The sequence below is a fragment of the Rana temporaria genome, chromosome 6, assembly GCF_905171775.1.
Source record: "Rana temporaria chromosome 6, aRanTem1.1, whole genome shotgun sequence".
NCBI classification, from domain to species: Eukaryota; Metazoa; Chordata; class Amphibia; order Anura; family Ranidae; genus Rana; species Rana temporaria.
The window spans coordinates 153,588,300-153,605,765 of NC_053494.1; the positions used below are offsets into that span (position 1 = coordinate 153,588,300).

The window sequence follows — 17,466 nt, forward strand, 5'->3', positions numbered from 1 at the left end:
ACCTGTCAATCCCTATTAATAGATCCTGTTTCACTCATAGAAGCTGTAGTAAGGATTCTATGAATGGGCAGGCAGAAGGGGCATAGTTCGGCACTCTTGCCTGTGACTAGGGTGACCTGACCTCATTTCCAAACTACCATTCAGGGACACCCCCCTACCCAAAAATCAGCTTGTGCTGTAACAAATCACAGCACAGTGATTGGATACAAGAGGCGGGATTTATGATTTCTCCCATCACAATCAGGGGGCTGGATTGTGCTCCTCCAGGCATTCCCGGCCAGGGCAAGTACTGTCAGTGAGTAAAGCAGTGATGTGGCAGCCGTTTTTAGGGGCATCAGATTGGCCCGGGGGGGGGGGGGGGTAGCTGTGTCAGTTTCATTCCGGGACACTGTATTGTCCTGGAATGAAGGTGCCCAAGACAGACCTGAAAAATGCGGGACTGTCCTGGGCAATCCGGGACACATGGTCACCCTATCTGTGACAGCGCCCACAGTTCTATTAAACCACACTGGAACATTCCAGCAGCAGGATGAGTTGGGGCATGGAATGGAGGAAGAGTGCATCTAACAGAAGAGGCATCAGCACAGGGGACACATTCTACTGTTAGTAAGTTTTGTCCCTTCAGCTGGTTTTTGTATTTTTTTTATTTTGTCTGCACGTAGGGTTTAAATATAGAAAACACAGCCTGTTATTTGATCTATTGTATCATTTTTTTTAAGGCACTATTCTTAAATTAGTTTTTAGAGTCAACAATGGTTTTGTTCCATTAAATCATGTTTTAGGGGGAAGAATTTTTTGTCCAATTTCTTAATTATGTAAGATACAAAAAGAAAAATATATTTATCAGAAAGGCCTATATTATCAAGGTGTCAAGGAGGTGCCACATCCCAATATTGCTAGAACTAAAAAGGGGAGAATGGATGGACTTTGGAGCCACCAAAAGACATTTGTATCAATCTCAATTTCAAATCATTGTTTGAATTGCAAGTGTCTTTTGGTGCCTCCAAGTTCCCGCCCATTTCCCCCTTTTTTATATTGAATACAAGATATTTATAAAGAACTTTCAGAATAATAATTTGGCTTTGTGTTTGGTTGAAATGAAAAAATATGATTGCCCCAATATAGTGATCACCGTTTTGTGAGAGCTAAAAATGCCCAGTGCGTGAAAAAATTTAGGGGGACAGTACAGTTACAAATGCAAGAGGGTTAGGAGGTCACTGTATGTAATAGCTTACAACCCAGATTTTTTTTTTTAAAGCCGTGTGTGTGCCTCTACTACAACTACTTGGTTGTATGGAGCCTGAGCAGTGTCTCACTCCTCCAGCTCCATACAAGTATGTATGAAAACATCATAGCTCCCAAATGTCCCTGATTTTGAGGGGCTGTCCCTTATTTGGAACAATGTCCCTCTTTCCTCCTGATTTGTCCCTCATTTTTGTCTGATCTATATAGTTGTATATAAAATGCACTTTCCATCTTTCAAAAAGTGTTTCCCAGTGCTAAACCTTTCATCCCAGTTCTAAATTGCTGCATTTTTCAATTTTAAAAGCCAATATAAAGAAATAGTAGTGGTAAAAAAGCACTTATGGATTTAGATAACCTTTTTTTTTATTATTTTCCCTTTAAGGGGGCGTTGACAGGGGGTATGTCCTATGCCTACATATGTTTGCTAGTAGGTGTGCCTCATTCCCATCTCAAAATGTTGGGAAGTATGAAACATGCAGTCAGCAAGGAGCAGGCATCCATGTCTGAAAGGGATCCGTGTCATAGACAGATAGATCATCCATTCTAATTACACAATGGATGCCCCCACTGACTATACAGAGGACCAAGAGATGTGATCAGTACTGTTACTATGTAGTCTGAGCAAGGCACATGTACATTTACAAAGTTCAGCACCTGGTCACTTGAAGAATATGAATTAATATAATTAATTTCCATCTGTTTGTTGTTTGTATTATAGAACATCAGGTTCCAGCATATTGTACAGGCCACACTTAAACTGGATGTAGCATAATGTTAGCTGCCAGGTCTTTTATTAAATAAATACTGTATGATTGAAGAATAAGAATAATATAATGGAAGAATAATATAATGGAAAATGAAAAACAAAGCAAAAAAAAACTTTCAATTTATTTGAAAGAGTGGTTTATTGCAGTCTCCTCTGCCCACGATTGTTAGCCAATGAGCTCATACATCACTAAACAATGTTAATCATATGATCAGCTTGCTGCACGTCCAGAGCCATACCATAAGCTAGTTGTTGATAGAGCAGGACAACACTCCCTCTCAGGAGCAGCACAATCCAAAACATAACTAGCCAGGACTCTTGAATAAATCCAAAGTACAAATGTAATTGTTTCAAGTATAGGATTAGAACCACAAGGTTCTGCCATATTTCAGCCAATCCTGGTCTCAGGGGCATTGCAAGGATTTATATGTACACAGGCAAAGGTGCATTGTTCTTTAGATGGGACTCTTCTTGGGGACTGCTAATTGGTGCTGAAGGTGTGAAGACCCACTTCCAGGTGCCTTAGATGCCTTATGCTGGCGCCGGCCCTGCCTGGTCTTAGTCGTAGCTAAATATGGTTTGATGCCTACCATAAAAGTAGGCAAGGCGAGGGTGGAGATAACAGCCAAACTGGATTGCTACAGATGTCTAAATGGAAACACATAGTAACAATATCATAAGACATTAAACAAATATGATAAATGGTTATTACTACCTTGCCACATGCAATAAATCAGTGTTTTAGTGATAGCATTAGCACAGCAGCAATAAGAATAGATGCAGATAGACATTAAAGAGTCTGTAGAGAGATACAAGCCCCACAAACATATTCCATAACAGAACACACACGTTTTAAGGCCTTTGGCTTTTATGGAGACAGGGCTGTCTTAATGCATGGGCACCCCTGGGCATTGTTTAGGGGCCCCAGATGCATGAAGGCCCCATGATAATCTTGCATTACATCATACTTGCCAACTGTCCTGGATTTGTTGGGACAGTCACACTTGTACTAAACTGTCCCGGGATCGCTGTGTCCCAGACTGGTCCCAGAACCTGTACTGTGCCCTCCTGCCTCTCCCATACTGTGTTCTTTGTGTTGTCTTGTCTTTAATTTACGGCATGTTTTTATTTTTTATTTTATTGTTTAAAATCGATTTTATTAAAAGTACTAATAAATATATGCTTAATACTCCTAACTATTTAAACTTTGGTGTGTAAACTGGGGCAAGCTTGTAGGTGGCCCCAGAGCATTACTTTGCCCAGGGGCCCGTGATGCTATTAAGACGGGCCTTTATGGAGAAGATCAAGTCTGGTGTGCCGTCACCTTTGGGATATACAATATTTCATATAGTACATTTTGTACTGGCCAATTGGAATAAGTACCAGTTTACATACGTTTTTGGGGACTCTGATGTTTGTTGTAAAGAAGATTCCCAGACAGGACAAAAGTTTAAGATTCAAGCTTATACATCCTTATATATCCTAATATACAGTATATTACTATGTACCGGTATGTAATATGCATCAATATTATCTACACTGAAAATAAAAAAATCTGTTCTCAGCACTTGCATTAAACCCTAACTACAGGCAAATGTAAATAAAAAAAAAATGTTGCCTTGAAGGGGTTAAAAAAAGCAGCTCTGGCTGCAGTAGTCCTTGTCATCTGCAGTAATTATTTTCCGCCGTTACCTTTCTTCAGTAGTCCAGATGGAATGACACCCAGTGGCATTTAACCCAGAGAACCGAGGATCTTATGGGAGTCAGAAGGGTGTCATGGACCCGCCTACTGAGGAGGCATCAACACAGTACCCTGCTCTTACAGTGTAATAATACAGTCAGTGCCACTACACTGCTCCATCCATATTAGTAACCTTTAGTAAACTATTAGTATTTGTTGGCACAATTGGTCAATTTGTGAGTAGTTGCTGCGGAACGTATATGCAGTTCTGTTGGAAGGTATTTGCTAAGTATGAACCAACACAATAATATGATTCTTGAAAATGTGATAAATAATGATATGAAAAAAATAATAACAAAACCCTTGCATGTTTTTATCTTTCCAGAACCAATGCAAGACTTCTCAATGGACTCAAACAATGGGAATTGTGGTGGAGCTGTCAGTGGTGAGTTTATTTTAATCTAAGTGCAACAAAAGTGTGAACTATGTTGTTCTTATTACCTGGTTTTAGTAGGTAAAATACAGGTAAATGACACTGCAGTATTAAACTTTGGAAAGCATTACTATCTATCTTAAAGCAAATCAAATCAAGCAAAGCAAATCTATCAAAAGTGGAACTTCCACTCCAAGCACTCCTCTACCCCTAATTTTTTTGGGGGGGGGAGTGGGGGCTTCGGTAATAGTGAGACTTCCTGTCCCACTTCCTCCTTCCGCCCAGGGACTGCCTAGGCGACTCCTCCTCCTGCCTTAGGCGGCCTCCCCCTCTAGGCGATCTCCTGGGACACGTGACAGGTCCCAGGAGATCGCCTGTCCACTTCTAGTGCACAGCGTGAATCGCGCATTCGCAGTGCGTGCCCGGCCGTGAAGCCAAAAGCTGTCACGGCCGGGTGCCCACAGTCTGAATGGAGGCGCCGGCGAAGGGGGGAGAGGAGCGATGCTCTTAGCGGCCGCATCGCTGGACCGTGGATCAGGTAAGTGTCTGTTTATTAAAAGTCAGCAGCTACACTTTTTGTAGCTGCTGACTTTTAATAAACATAAAAAGGCTGAAACTCCGCTTTAATTTAATTTAAGCAAAATGCAAAACACATAATTTACAGAGAGCTTATTAGCCATATTCAATAAAGAGTTCTCCCTTAGTGTACTTTTCTAAAGGAATTAAACAGCATACACTCTACTGAAATCAGACCACTACAAAATGAATCCCGATTTGCTATGGGTTACTGAGATTACATTGTATCTAATGCTAAAACTTTTTTGTTTTAGTTTTTAATAGAATGTTAAAACTAGGGTTGTCCAGATACCGATACCAGTATCGGTATCGGGACCGATACCGAGTATTTGCACTAGTACTTGTACTCGCGCAAATACTCCCGATACCAAAATAGAATACTTTTTTTTTTTTTTTTTTGTGACATCGAACACAAATTGGATGGCACCATTGGATGGCACTGATAGGTGGCACTGGCATTGATTGGGTGGCACTGATGAGATGCACTAATACGCTGCCTCCCTGCACTGATGCACTAATGGGCACTGATCTGCACTGATAGGTGGCACTGGCTAGCTGCACTTTTGGGCACTGGCACCGATGAGCTACAGTGATCACTCCTTCAATGATATGTAGTTTTCCAGTACCGTATGCTAAAAAACAGCCCCACACCATGATGTACCAGTTCTTCATAATTCTAAAGAAAATATCTTTGGTCTGTATTGTGGTTTGAAAACGGTCACATGACATTAAAAAAAAGTATCAGTATTCGGTATCGGCGACTACTTGAAAAAAAGTATCGGTACTTGTACTCGGTCCTAAAAAAGTGGTATCGGGACAACCCTAGTTAAAACCCCTGCCTGATCCTTCTGGATAACTTAGATCACTTATTCAGGCTTTATAACGCCTATTAAATGGATCTAAGTTGTCCCAAAAGCTTGCCACTTTAATAATTTGGTACTAAACCCACAACAGTAAAATCAGTTTGTTTATGCGGTAAAGCATTCTCACTTTATACTTACCTTTGAACATTGTGTAAAAAGACTGTTTGATCCTGTCTTTCGGTTCTGTCCTTCTTCCACAGTCCCCAATCCATCTCCTGATAGAACAGTCTTGTGGACACTATGCACATGCTCAGTTTTCTGTGTATTGCTAGAGATTTTTTTAGTTCTTTGGGAGAGTGCATGTGTTCAGCACAGGGCCAATCAGCACTGTCCAGACAGAGAGTCAGGGGTCATGCAGCCTCATAGGACAGTCAGAGTAGAATGAAAACTCCTCTTACAAGCTTTAACCAGACACTGATAGGAGTCACAAGACTGCTATATACTGCTGATGAGAAAGGGTATTTAGCAGATTATATTTACTAAAATAATTGCATTTACATGTTCTGTGTACTGTGGAAGACCAGCTATAGTGAATGCAGGGTCCTGGGTTTAGTTACGCCTTAAGTTAGCCAATAAAGGATATCACTTAAACTCCAACCTTTCTGTGATACTTGCACTGAGAACTACTACTTTTCTATTTAAAATATATAGTACCAGGGTCAGACAAGTCTTGGAAAACATGAAGTCAGTGCACCTTAAATTACATCAAACTCCTATGTCCCTAGCACCTGACTCCTATATGAGACCTTTATATTGATTTATAAAAATAATAAACTGAATTAAAATTCCCTTTTTTTGAACCTTATCTCATGCAAATATTGGTGATCAAGTAAATCTTTTCCATTAAACCTGCTTATTTGTTTCTTCCCACACTGTAATTCCCGTGCCTTAATCTCATTGTCTCTGCATACCATAATTTTACTTCTGACTCGGCTCATGTTACTTGTGGCTGCTCTTTAATTATGCTGAGACTTGATATCTTTTACATGAACAACCTGATGTGATTAAAGGTGTCTGGAATGACAACTTCATTTCTTTTATTTTGACACTTGACACTGTAAAGATTTGCCGGCTATATTTGTCACCTGGTTATCTAACATCTATGTAGGAATTATTATTAAATTAACATAGAATATACAGTATATATACAGTTGTACTCATAAGTTTACATACCCTGGCAGATTTTATGATTTCTTGGCCCTTTTTCACAGAATATGAATGATAACTCAATGTTTCACTCAGTGTTTCACTTAGTGTTTGGCTGAAGCCATTTATTATCAATCAATTGTGTTTACTCTTTTTAAATCATAATCACAACAGAAACTACCCAAATGACCCTGATCAAAAGTTTACATACCCTAGTGATTTTGGCCTGATAAGACGCACAGAAGTTGACACAAAGGGGTTTGAATGGCTATTAAAGGTAACCATCCTCACATGTGATCTGTTTGTTTGTAATTAGTGTGTGTGTGTATAAAAGGTCAATGAGTTTCTGGACTCCTGACAGACGCTTGCATTTTTCATCCAGTGCTGCACTAATGTTTTTGGATTCTGAGTCATGGGGAAAGCAAAAGAATTGTCAAAAGATCTGCGGGAAAAGATAGTTGAACTGTATAAAACAGGAAAGGGATATAAAAAGATATCCAAGGAATTGAGAATGCCAATCAGCAGTGTTCAAACTCTAACTAAGAAGTGGAAAATGAGTGGTTCTGTTGAAACCAAACCACGGTCAGGTAGACCAACAAAAATTTCAGCCACAACTGCCAGGAAAATTGTTCGGGATGCAAAGAAAAACCCACAAATAACTATACAGGACTCTCTGAAAACTGTGGTGTGGCTGTTTTAAGATGCTTCATAGGGAGGCACTTGAAGAAAGATGGGCTGCGTGGTCGAGTCGCCAGAAGAAAGCCATTACTATGCAAATGACACAAAGTATCCCACTAAAAGTGGCTGAGGAGCTGGAGTAGTAAGGAGGGGTTTGGGTTCCTGGAGGACTTGGCTGACTTCTCAGTCAGTCACCAGTACTATAGAAGGGACGTATTTCACCTAAATTAGGAGGGTGCAGATCTGATGGGAGTGAAGATGACCAAAAATTTAGAAGGGTTTTTAACCACTTCAGCCCCGGACCATGTTGCTGGTCAATGACGGGCAACTTTTTGCGATTCGGCACTGCGTCCCTTTAACTGACAATTGTGCGGTCGTGCGACGTAGCTCCCAAACAAAATTGGCGTCCACAAATAGAGCTTTCTTTTGGTGGTATTTGATCACCTCTGTGGTTTTTAGTTTTTGCTCTATAATCAAAAATAGAGCGACAATTTTGAAAAAAAATTATATTTTTTACTTTTTCCTATAATAAATCTCCCCCAAAAATATCTAAAAAAACAATCTTTTTCCTCAGTTTAGGCCGATACGTATTCTTATACATATTTAAAAAAAAATCGCAATAAGCGTTTATTGATTGGTTTGCGCAAAAGTTATAGCGTTTACAAAATAGGGCATAGTTTTATTAATATATTTTTTTTACTAGTAATGGCGGCGATCAGCGATTTTTATCGTTACTGCGACATTATGGCAGACACTTCGGACACTTTTCACACATTTTTGGGACCATTGGCATTTTTATAGCGATCAGTGCTATAAAAATGCATTAATTACTATAAAAATGCCACTGGCAGTGAAGGGGTTAACACTAGGGGGCGGGGAAGGGGTTAATCATGTTCCCTGGGTGTGTTCTAACTGAAGGGGGGGTGGGACTGACATGGGGAAATGACAAATCGCTATTCATACATTGTATGAACAGACAATAGGTAATTTTCCCCCCTAATTTCCCCTTCTGTAACGAGCGATCGTGCGTGCGCGCCCCTATTGGCTGCTCAGCGAGATGAAATATAGCTACGTGATCTCGCCCAGCAGAGCCGACCTGCTGCCGTATAACAGCAGATGGTCGGCAAGCAATTAAAATAAGCGACAGGGGGGAGGATCCAGAGGTAGAGATAGTCAGCGCTGAACATATTCCAGAGGGTAGTATTGGGGGCATTAGTGGTACGTTGACTAAATCACATAAACTCGGAACAAACAATAAGAGGATAGTATGCGTCCGGCCTAAATTACGTGGCATCTTCACCAATGCCAAGAGCCTGGTGGACAAATGGGTGAACTAGAGATACTGTTGTATGAGGAGGATTTGGATTTTGTGGGAATTTCAGAGACCTGTTTCAACAGCTCTCATGATTGTCTGGCAACCATTCAAGGGTATTCCCTTTATCACAGGGATAGAGAGGGTAAAAAAGGGGGAGGGGAGGGGTATGTCTACATATCAAGAATAATGTGCAAGTGAATGTGAGAGATGACATCACTAAGGGAGCAAGGGAGGAGGTGGAATCCTTATGGGTAGAGCTCCAAAGGGATTAAGCTAATGGGAAAATAATACTGGGATTATGCTATAGGCCCCCTAACCTGAGGGAGGAGGGGGAGGCGGACTTCCTATCACAATTTGGATTAGTAGCAAGGATGGAAAGTGTCATCATAATTGGGGATTTTAATTATCCAGACATAGGCTGGGCGGAGGGAACCACACATTCGTCTAAGGCTCGCCAGTTCCTAAATGTCTTGCAGGACAATTTCATGGGTCAGATGGTAGATGCACCAACCAGAAATAAAGCGTTACTAGATCTACTGATTACCAACAACACAGACCTGATCACTGATGTGGAAATACGGGCAATTTAGGAAACAGCAATTACAGAAAAGAAAAAGAAAAGAGGTTTATGCTTAAACTATGTAGAGGGTTCTTTACTGTAAGTGTGGCCAGGATGTGGAATTCCCTTCCACAGGTGGTGGTCTCAGCGGGGGGCATCGATAGTTTCAAAAAACTATTAGATAAGCACCTAAATTACCACAACATACAGGGATATACAAGATAATACTGACATATAATCACACACATAGGTTGGACTTAATGGACTTGTGTCTTTTTTCAACCTCCCCTTCTATGTAACTATGTAGCTTACAATGCGCCAAACAGCACAGAGACAAGCCTCAAACCTTCTAGCACAAAATCACTTGGAGTGATGTGACCAAAATTTTGCTTTTGGTCACAACCATAAACACTACATTTGGAGAGGAGTCAACAAGGCCTATGATGTACAGTACATCATTCCTACTGTGAAACACGGAGGTGGATCACTGATGTTTAGGGGATGTGTGAGCTACAAAGACACAGAAAATTTGGTCAAACTTGATGGAAAGTTGAATGTAGTATGTTATCAAAAAATACTGAAGGAACATTTGCATTCATCAGCCAGGAAGCTGCGCATGAGACGTACTTGGACATTCCAACATGACAATGATCCAAAACACAAGGCCAAGTCAACCTGTCATTGGCTACAGCAGAATAAAGTGAATGTTCTGGAGTAACCATCTCAGTCTCCTGACCTTAATATCATTGGGCCACTCTGGGGAGATCTCAAACATGCAGTTCATGCAAGACAGACCAAGAATTTACAGGAACTGGAGGCTCTTTGCCAAGAGGAATGGGCAGCTTTACCATCTGATAAGATACATAGCCTCATCCACAAATACCACTTCAAGCTGTCATTGTTGTTAAAGGGGGCAATACGCGGTATTAAGAACTTGGGTATGCAAACTTTTGATCAGGGTCATTTGGGTAGTTTCTGTTGTGATTATGATGTAAAAAGGGTAAACACAGTTGATTGATAATAAATGGGTTCAGCCAAACACTAACCATGAAAGAAAAGTTTTTGTGTTATCATTAATATTCTCTGAAAAATGGCCAATAAATTCTAGATTTTCCTAGCTTGTGACGGAAAATATTGATTATATGAAGACAGGAGGCGAGTATCTTATGCATGATCTTTCTTTATTCATGCTCACAGCAGAAAACAAACTTTAGTAAAAATCTTATAGAAAAAATGTTTCTTTAAACTGGAAACATCAGAAAAGCTACACCCCCGGCAGCCCTCTAGGCGGGCCTGCCAATCACGGTGTAGTCTAGTCAGTATATAAAGGCCTGCCTCTTTAGGAACTTTCTCTTTCTGTAGGCGAACTGTAACCAAAACCGGATACCAATAACAGGCCGACCTCTAGTCCTTGAAACTGGACCTCTGAAACCGCAGACAACCGGCCGACGGGCATCTGGACGCAGTGGAAACCTCCACCGCCGCTCTGCGAGGACGAACGGTCCGAATGTTGAAAAAACAGGAAAATGATCCCAACAGGAACACCAACAGGGCGTGCTGGAACAATCAGCCACCGGACTGGAAGTTGAGTAGTTCAATAACCTACAATAAATGAGAAATAATATCGTGAAAGGGACGGGTCGGGAGGGAAGATACTCGCCTCCTGTCTTCATATAATCAATATTTTCCGTCACAAGCTAGGAAAATCTAGAATTATATATCAGACAGGAGGCTCATATCTTATGCAAGTTTAAAGCTATAACGAGGCATACATGAAAAATATATGAGTTATACAATTACAACACTGACATAGATACGTGTTCCTCCGGTCTGAAATAAAACTGACGGAATGTGGTCGCTGAAGACCAATCTGCTGCCAGTAATAGGTCCGACAGGGAGCCTCCCGAGGTGATGATCTTAGTAGCCATCGCCCCCCTGGAAGAATGAGCGCCAAATAGGGTCGTGTCAATCCCTGCCATGCCCATGACAGAACGCACCCACCTGGCTAACGTGGCCGAGGAAACTGGAAGGTGAGGCTTAACGTAAGAAATAAGAAGTTGGGAAGAGGGCAAGGACCGTAATGGGGCCGTCATAGCCTCATAAGCTTGTAAGCAGCGAACCACACACAGGTGTGGGTGTGATGGGAAGAAAGGATAGAAAACCGATTGAAGACCGGTCTTAGTCCGGCGGACGACCGAAAACCTCACCCCGTGAGGTGAGAATTGGCGTCTGGCGATGTCCAGAGCTCTGACGTCTGACACTCGTTTGACCGAAATCAGACATAGGAGAACAGTTAGTTTGAATGATAATAATTTCAAAGACAGAGCGTGATTATCGCCCCAGTCTGAGAACATGGACAGAATCTTGGTCACGTCCCAAGTGTGTTGGTACTTGGGTCGTGGAGGTCGTTGGAACCTAACGCCTCTTAATAGTCGACACACCAAAGGATGTCTACCCACCGGTAAAGAGTCAACAGGTGAGTGGTAGGCTGATATAGCCGATCGATATACATTGAGGGAATTGTATGACCTCCCGGATCCATAGGACTCCGCTAGGTAGTTGACCACTAGGGGCACAGGTGCTTGAATGGGATCAACCTGTCGTTGATCACACCAACGAACCCAGAGTCGCCAGGCTGATCGGTATGCCGATCTAGTCCCGGGGGCCCAGGCCATGGCGAGGAGATTCTTAGCTGCTCCCGAAAGGACGCTGCCCGTAACGGGCACCCCGAGACTAACCACGCGAGGAGAGGGAGGGAGTGATCCGTGAGTAACGGATGAAGATCCCCGTTCGGCCCGGTGAGGAGGTGAGGGGAGTGAGGGAGGAGTCTGGGGAGATCCACTGTCATCCCTAGGAGGAGAGGGAACCATGGTTGCGTCGGCCACCACGGGGCGATCAGGACAACCGACGCTCTCAGGTGTGTAACGTGAAGGAGAACCCTGAGGATTAGTGAGAAGGGGGGAAACGCATAGTGCGTCCCTGGGGGCCAGGTTTGGCGCAGGGCGTCTACTGCCTGCGCATCCGGATCTGGTCTCCAGCTGTAAAAGCTCGGGAGCTGACGATTGAGGCGGGAGGCAAAGAGGTCTAAGGCAAAGGGACCCCACAGGTGAGTGAGGGCTAGGAATATTGACCGATCCAGTCGCCAATCGCTGGAATCGGACAGGTAACGGGAGTTCCAGTCTGCTACCATATTGGAAACGCCCGGAATATATTCCGCGATCGGAATGATGTTGCGTTCCAGGCAGAAATGCCAGAATTCCTTTGCAAGTTCCGCCAGAATCTTGGATTTGGAGCCCCCCAGGCGATTGACGTATTGGACAGCGGAGACGTTGTCCATGCGAAGCAAGACACAGCAGTTGGACGCGTGAGGTAGAAGACTCCTGATGGCAAAGAAGGCCGCTAAGAGTTCTAACGCGTTGATGTGAAGTAGTGATTCCTCCGCAGACCACGTCCCTCCTGTGGAGGCTGAACCGCACCGAGCTCCCCAGCCATGGCGGCTGGCATCCGACTCCAGAATGAAGTCCGGGTTGGAACTGAATATGGTCTTGCCGTTCCATTCGACGGCATGACGCAGCCACCACCGAAGCTCCCCTATGGCTTCCGCGTCCAAATGGACCTCGTCTGCATAGCGGAGACCCTGGCGGAGGTGAAGAGCTTTGAGCCTCTGAAGGGCTCGGTAATGAAGGGGGGCAGGGAAGATGGCTTGGATCGACGCTGCCAGCAGGCCGACGAGGCGGGCCAGTCCGCGTAAGGACACTTTCCGCTTGTGGAAAACGAGGCTGATCTCCTTGCGTATAGCAAGTAGTTTGGCTTTGGGCAGACGGAGAACCGCTAAGTTGGTGTCTACCAAGAATCCTAAAAACTCCATCTCTTGGGATGGGGCAAGGATTGACTTCTCGTGGTTTACGAGAAAACCCAGGTCTTGGAGTAGGGTAACTGTCCAGGATGCGTGTGCGTTTGCTTGGTGGGGGGAGCGTGCCATGATGAGTATGTCGTCTAGGTAGACGATCAGCCTCACCCCTCTGCTCCGCAGGGATGCTATCACAGGTTTGAGTAGTTTGGTAAAACACCATGGGGCTGAGGAAAGACCGAAGGGAAGACAAGTGAACTGCCATACCCTGTCCCTCCACAGGAAACGGAGCAAATGTTGGGAGGACGGGTGGATGGGAACCGTAAGGTAAGCATCTTTCAGGTCCACTTTGACTAACCAATCCTCGGGGCGTAAGAGGTCCCTTAAGCAGTGAATTCCCTCCATCTTGAAGTGTCGGTAAACGACATGTTGATTGAGGTTTCTCAAGTTTATGACTGGCCGGAAACCCCCGCCCTTTTTTCTGACTAGAAACAGGTTGCTGAGGAAACCCGTGGAGAGTGGGTCCACTTCTATTACCGCTAGTTTGGATTGGAGGTCCCGTAATTCGTTGTCCACTAGAGTGGCGTTTGGGATAGAAAACCGAATGGGATGCGGAGTTCGGTCCATCACTGGAAGGGCATATAATTCTATTTGATATCCCGCCACAGTATTGAGTATCCACGAGTCTGCTGTAATCGCAGACCAGGCGTGGATAAAGTGTTTCAACCTTCCCCCTACAGGTGTGTGGGAAAAATGCAGAGGTGTCGTACTCACCGGAAGATGGTCTGGAACGGGGGTAACCTCTGGCTCCTCGGCCTCTCCATGGACGTCCCCGGGGGGGAAAGAAAGGTGCCGGTTGTGCAACCGGCATAGGGTAGGGCGGCGGAGTCTGGTATTGTGTGGGAGCCCTTTGGTATGGCCTGGAGGAGGAGAACCGGCCGGCAGAGCGGCCTCTATATCTGCCGGCCTTGTGAAAAACCCTATTGTTGGTTTTCTTAAGGGATGTCTGGGCTTTATCCAGACTGGAATAAAGTCCTACCATCTTGTTGATATCCTTTATTAGTGAATCCCCGAACAGCATGCCGTCGGCTGACGGACCTGGTTCAGATTCGGCCAGATGGGAAAGTTGGGGATCAAGTCTCATCAGTATTGATCGTCGACGCTCCATGGAGCATGCAGTGTTCGCTGAACCCAGGAGACAAACCGCTCTCTGGGCCCATCCCCTAAGCTGGGACAAGTCGACAGGTTGTCCAGAGGAGGAAGCTTGTTCGCTAAGATTTAGAATCTTAGTGATGGGGCCAAATAGATCTAAGACCCTGTCCTGGATCATTTTGAAGGATCTTTCTATCCCCTTTTTTGAATATTTCCCACTCTTAGTGAGATATCTCAGGAGTATGGGATCTACTTCTGGGGTGCTTACTACTTTTTTGGTGATACATGGGCGGGGACATTCCGCGCGTAATTTATTTCTGTTGGCCTTGTCGACTGACCTCCTAGCCCAGTACTCAATGTATTGAGCCACCTCGGGTAGGGGTGTCCAGTCACCGGATCGGGGGTGACTGATGGCTTCGGGGTCGAAAAATGGCTCTCCGTGGGAGTCCAACAAAACCTCACCCTGGGGTACAGGGTTGGCGCCGTTCTTAGACGACGAGTGCCCACCGTTCTCATAATCATCATCATCCTCATCTTCTCCAGACTCGTAGGCGTCGGACGCCTCGGACTCCGCGGACGACTCAGGAGAGGAGTCCACAAAGGAGTCCGGTTTTGTCCGCCTGGCGGATCGTTGCCTCTGTAAATTTATCTCCCCGAGGCCCGGGGGTCGTGCAGAGTCTGGGAGAACAGTGGGTCGACAGTCCTGGGATGGTACTGTCTGGGGCATAAGTATTACTTCCCCTGCTGGGGAGTCGTGTGCCACCTCAATGTGGCGGCGCTTCTGAGGCGCCTTACCCTTTTTTAAAATCGGTATGACGGAGGGGACAGCTCCGGACATATGGGGTATAGGTGGGGTAGACACCACCGAGGCCATGGCAGCCTGAACTGATTGATTGATCAGTGCTTGTATCTGCGCTGCAGACATAAGGGCAGATTTGTCCCGTGGAGGATCTATTAGTCCTACTGGCATGTCCATCAGGGGGAGATCCCTGTCCTCTGACATTATGGGTATAAGTACAGTGAATTTAACTATATTGCAGTGTCACTGTAGATACAGAGCAACAATTCAAAGCGGTTGGGAATGCTGGCAGCTTAAGTATAAATGCCAGAGCAAATGCTGCAGTAATGTCCCCAGAGAAAGTAATGTCCCCAAAATCTAATTGCCAGAGCAAGGCTGAAGTAATGAATCTATTTATGCTTATATATCTAGGAGGGGTATTGTAAAGGGGTTGAGAGGGAATAAATTCCCAGAGATACCGTAGGTCCGCTCCGTGCTCCTCGCCGCTCGTACACCACTGATTAGGCTTAGTGGAGGCGCGGAGCACGGAGCACGGGGAGGGAGGGCGTAGTCTCGCGAGAGCTCTCGTCCTGAAGCGATAGGACGAGAGGTCGCGACACGCCCCCCTCTCTGCAAGCGCGCGCTGAGGATAGAAGAAGCGCGAGTAAGGAGAAGTGAAGGCGCCGTGGAAAATGGCGCCGAAGTCTCGCGATGTTAGGAACAACACGCGTTGACGAGAGGGTTGGAAACCGATCAGAGCGTTCAGAGGAGACGCGCTGACCGGAGCTATGGGAAAACAGTAAGCTAAAAGCAATATAGGATAAAAAACAAGAATAACGGATTCTGTAAAGAGAGAGATATATAGGAAGAGGGGAAAAACCCAGCGCCCCGAGGGGCGAATCACTATCACAGAAAAATATATATATATGTATATATATAGTACTGAATCAAGATATATATAGTACTGAATTAGAAAATGACAATAAACAATCTGTAGTAATCTACTTATCTGAGTTCTGATCTGTGAGCAGAAAGAAAGAGGAAGTTCCTAAAGAGGCAGGCCTTTATATACTGACTAGACTACACCGTGATTGGCAGGCCCGCCTAGAGGGCTGCCGGGGGTGTAGCTTTTCTGATGTTTCCAGTTTAAAGAAACATTTTTTCTATAAGATTTTTACTAAAGTTTGTTTTCTGCTGTGAGCATGAATAAAGAAAGATCATGCATAAGATATGAGCCTCCTGTCTGATATATAATCATGAATTCTGCCAGGGTATGTAAACTTATGAGCACAACTGTATATGAATATATATATATATATATATATATATATATATATATATATATATATACTGTAAGATCATTGTCATTTCATGTACTAGTAATAGTGACATGATCACAATTCATAACCCATGAAAGAAAGGTATGTAGGTGTATTGCTGTCATCTTACGCAAGGCTGAGACTTATGGGAGCAGCTGCAGGTGATTGGAAGCCTAGGACCCTAGTGGTAGCAAGATTATTGTTTGTTCACAATTCGTAACCTTCCCATGCATACTGGGTACGTGCAGGGGCAGACTGACAACTCATGGGGCCCCCGGGCAGTAGGAGATTATGGGGCCCCCGGGCAACAGGAGAAGATTATGGGGCCCCCGGGCAATAGGAGATTATGGGGCCCCCAGGCAATAGGAGATTATGGGGCCCCCAGGCAATAGGAGATTATGAGGCCCCCGGGCAATAGATTATGGGGCCACACAGTATACACACACACACATACAGTATACATACACACACACACAGTATACATACAGATTTTTACATACTGTCCCTGGTTTTACTGAGGCTGGCAACCCTGACGGGGGCCCCCTAGTGGCATGGGGCCCTCGGGCAGTACCCTAGAGCCTGAATGGTCAGTCCGCCCCTCAGGGCTGTCTTAATGAGAGGGCACACCTGGGCACTGCCCAGGGGCCCCCGATGCATGGGGGCCCCTGCCCTTTCTCCAAAGCAGCTGGTCCTTGAGCCCGGCTGTCCCTCTACACCCCAGATATCCCCCCAGCACGCTGACCCCTCTACACCCCAGATATCCCCACAGCACTCTGATCCCTCTACACCCCAGATATCCCCCCAGCAATCTGACCCCTCTACACCCCAGATATCCCCCCAGCACTCTGACCCCTCTACACCCCAAATATCCTCCCAGCACTCTGACCCCTCTACATCCCAGATATCCCCCCAGAACTCTGACCCCTCTACACCCCAGATATCCCCCCAGCACTCTGACCCCTCTACACCCTGGATATCCCCCCAGCACTCTGACCCCTCTACATTCCAGCTATCCCCCCAGAACTCTGTCCCCTCTACACCCTACATATCCCTCCAGCACTATGACCCCTCTACACCCCAGATATCCCCCCACAACTCTGACCCC

At 44.9% G+C, this 17,466-nt stretch overlaps 1 protein-coding gene across 1 annotated transcript in view; it reads left to right on the top strand.

Moving 5' to 3' along the window:
• The window catches only part of FRZB (frizzled related protein), a 62,382-nt gene that overhangs the window by 20,604 nt on the left and 24,312 nt on the right, over positions 1-17,466 (top strand). The window contains exon 2 of the mRNA XM_040357633.1: positions 4,078-4,137. Within this exon, the coding sequence (XP_040213567.1) occupies positions 4,078-4,137 (60 nt within the window). The remainder of the gene's footprint in view (positions 1-4,077; positions 4,138-17,466) is intronic.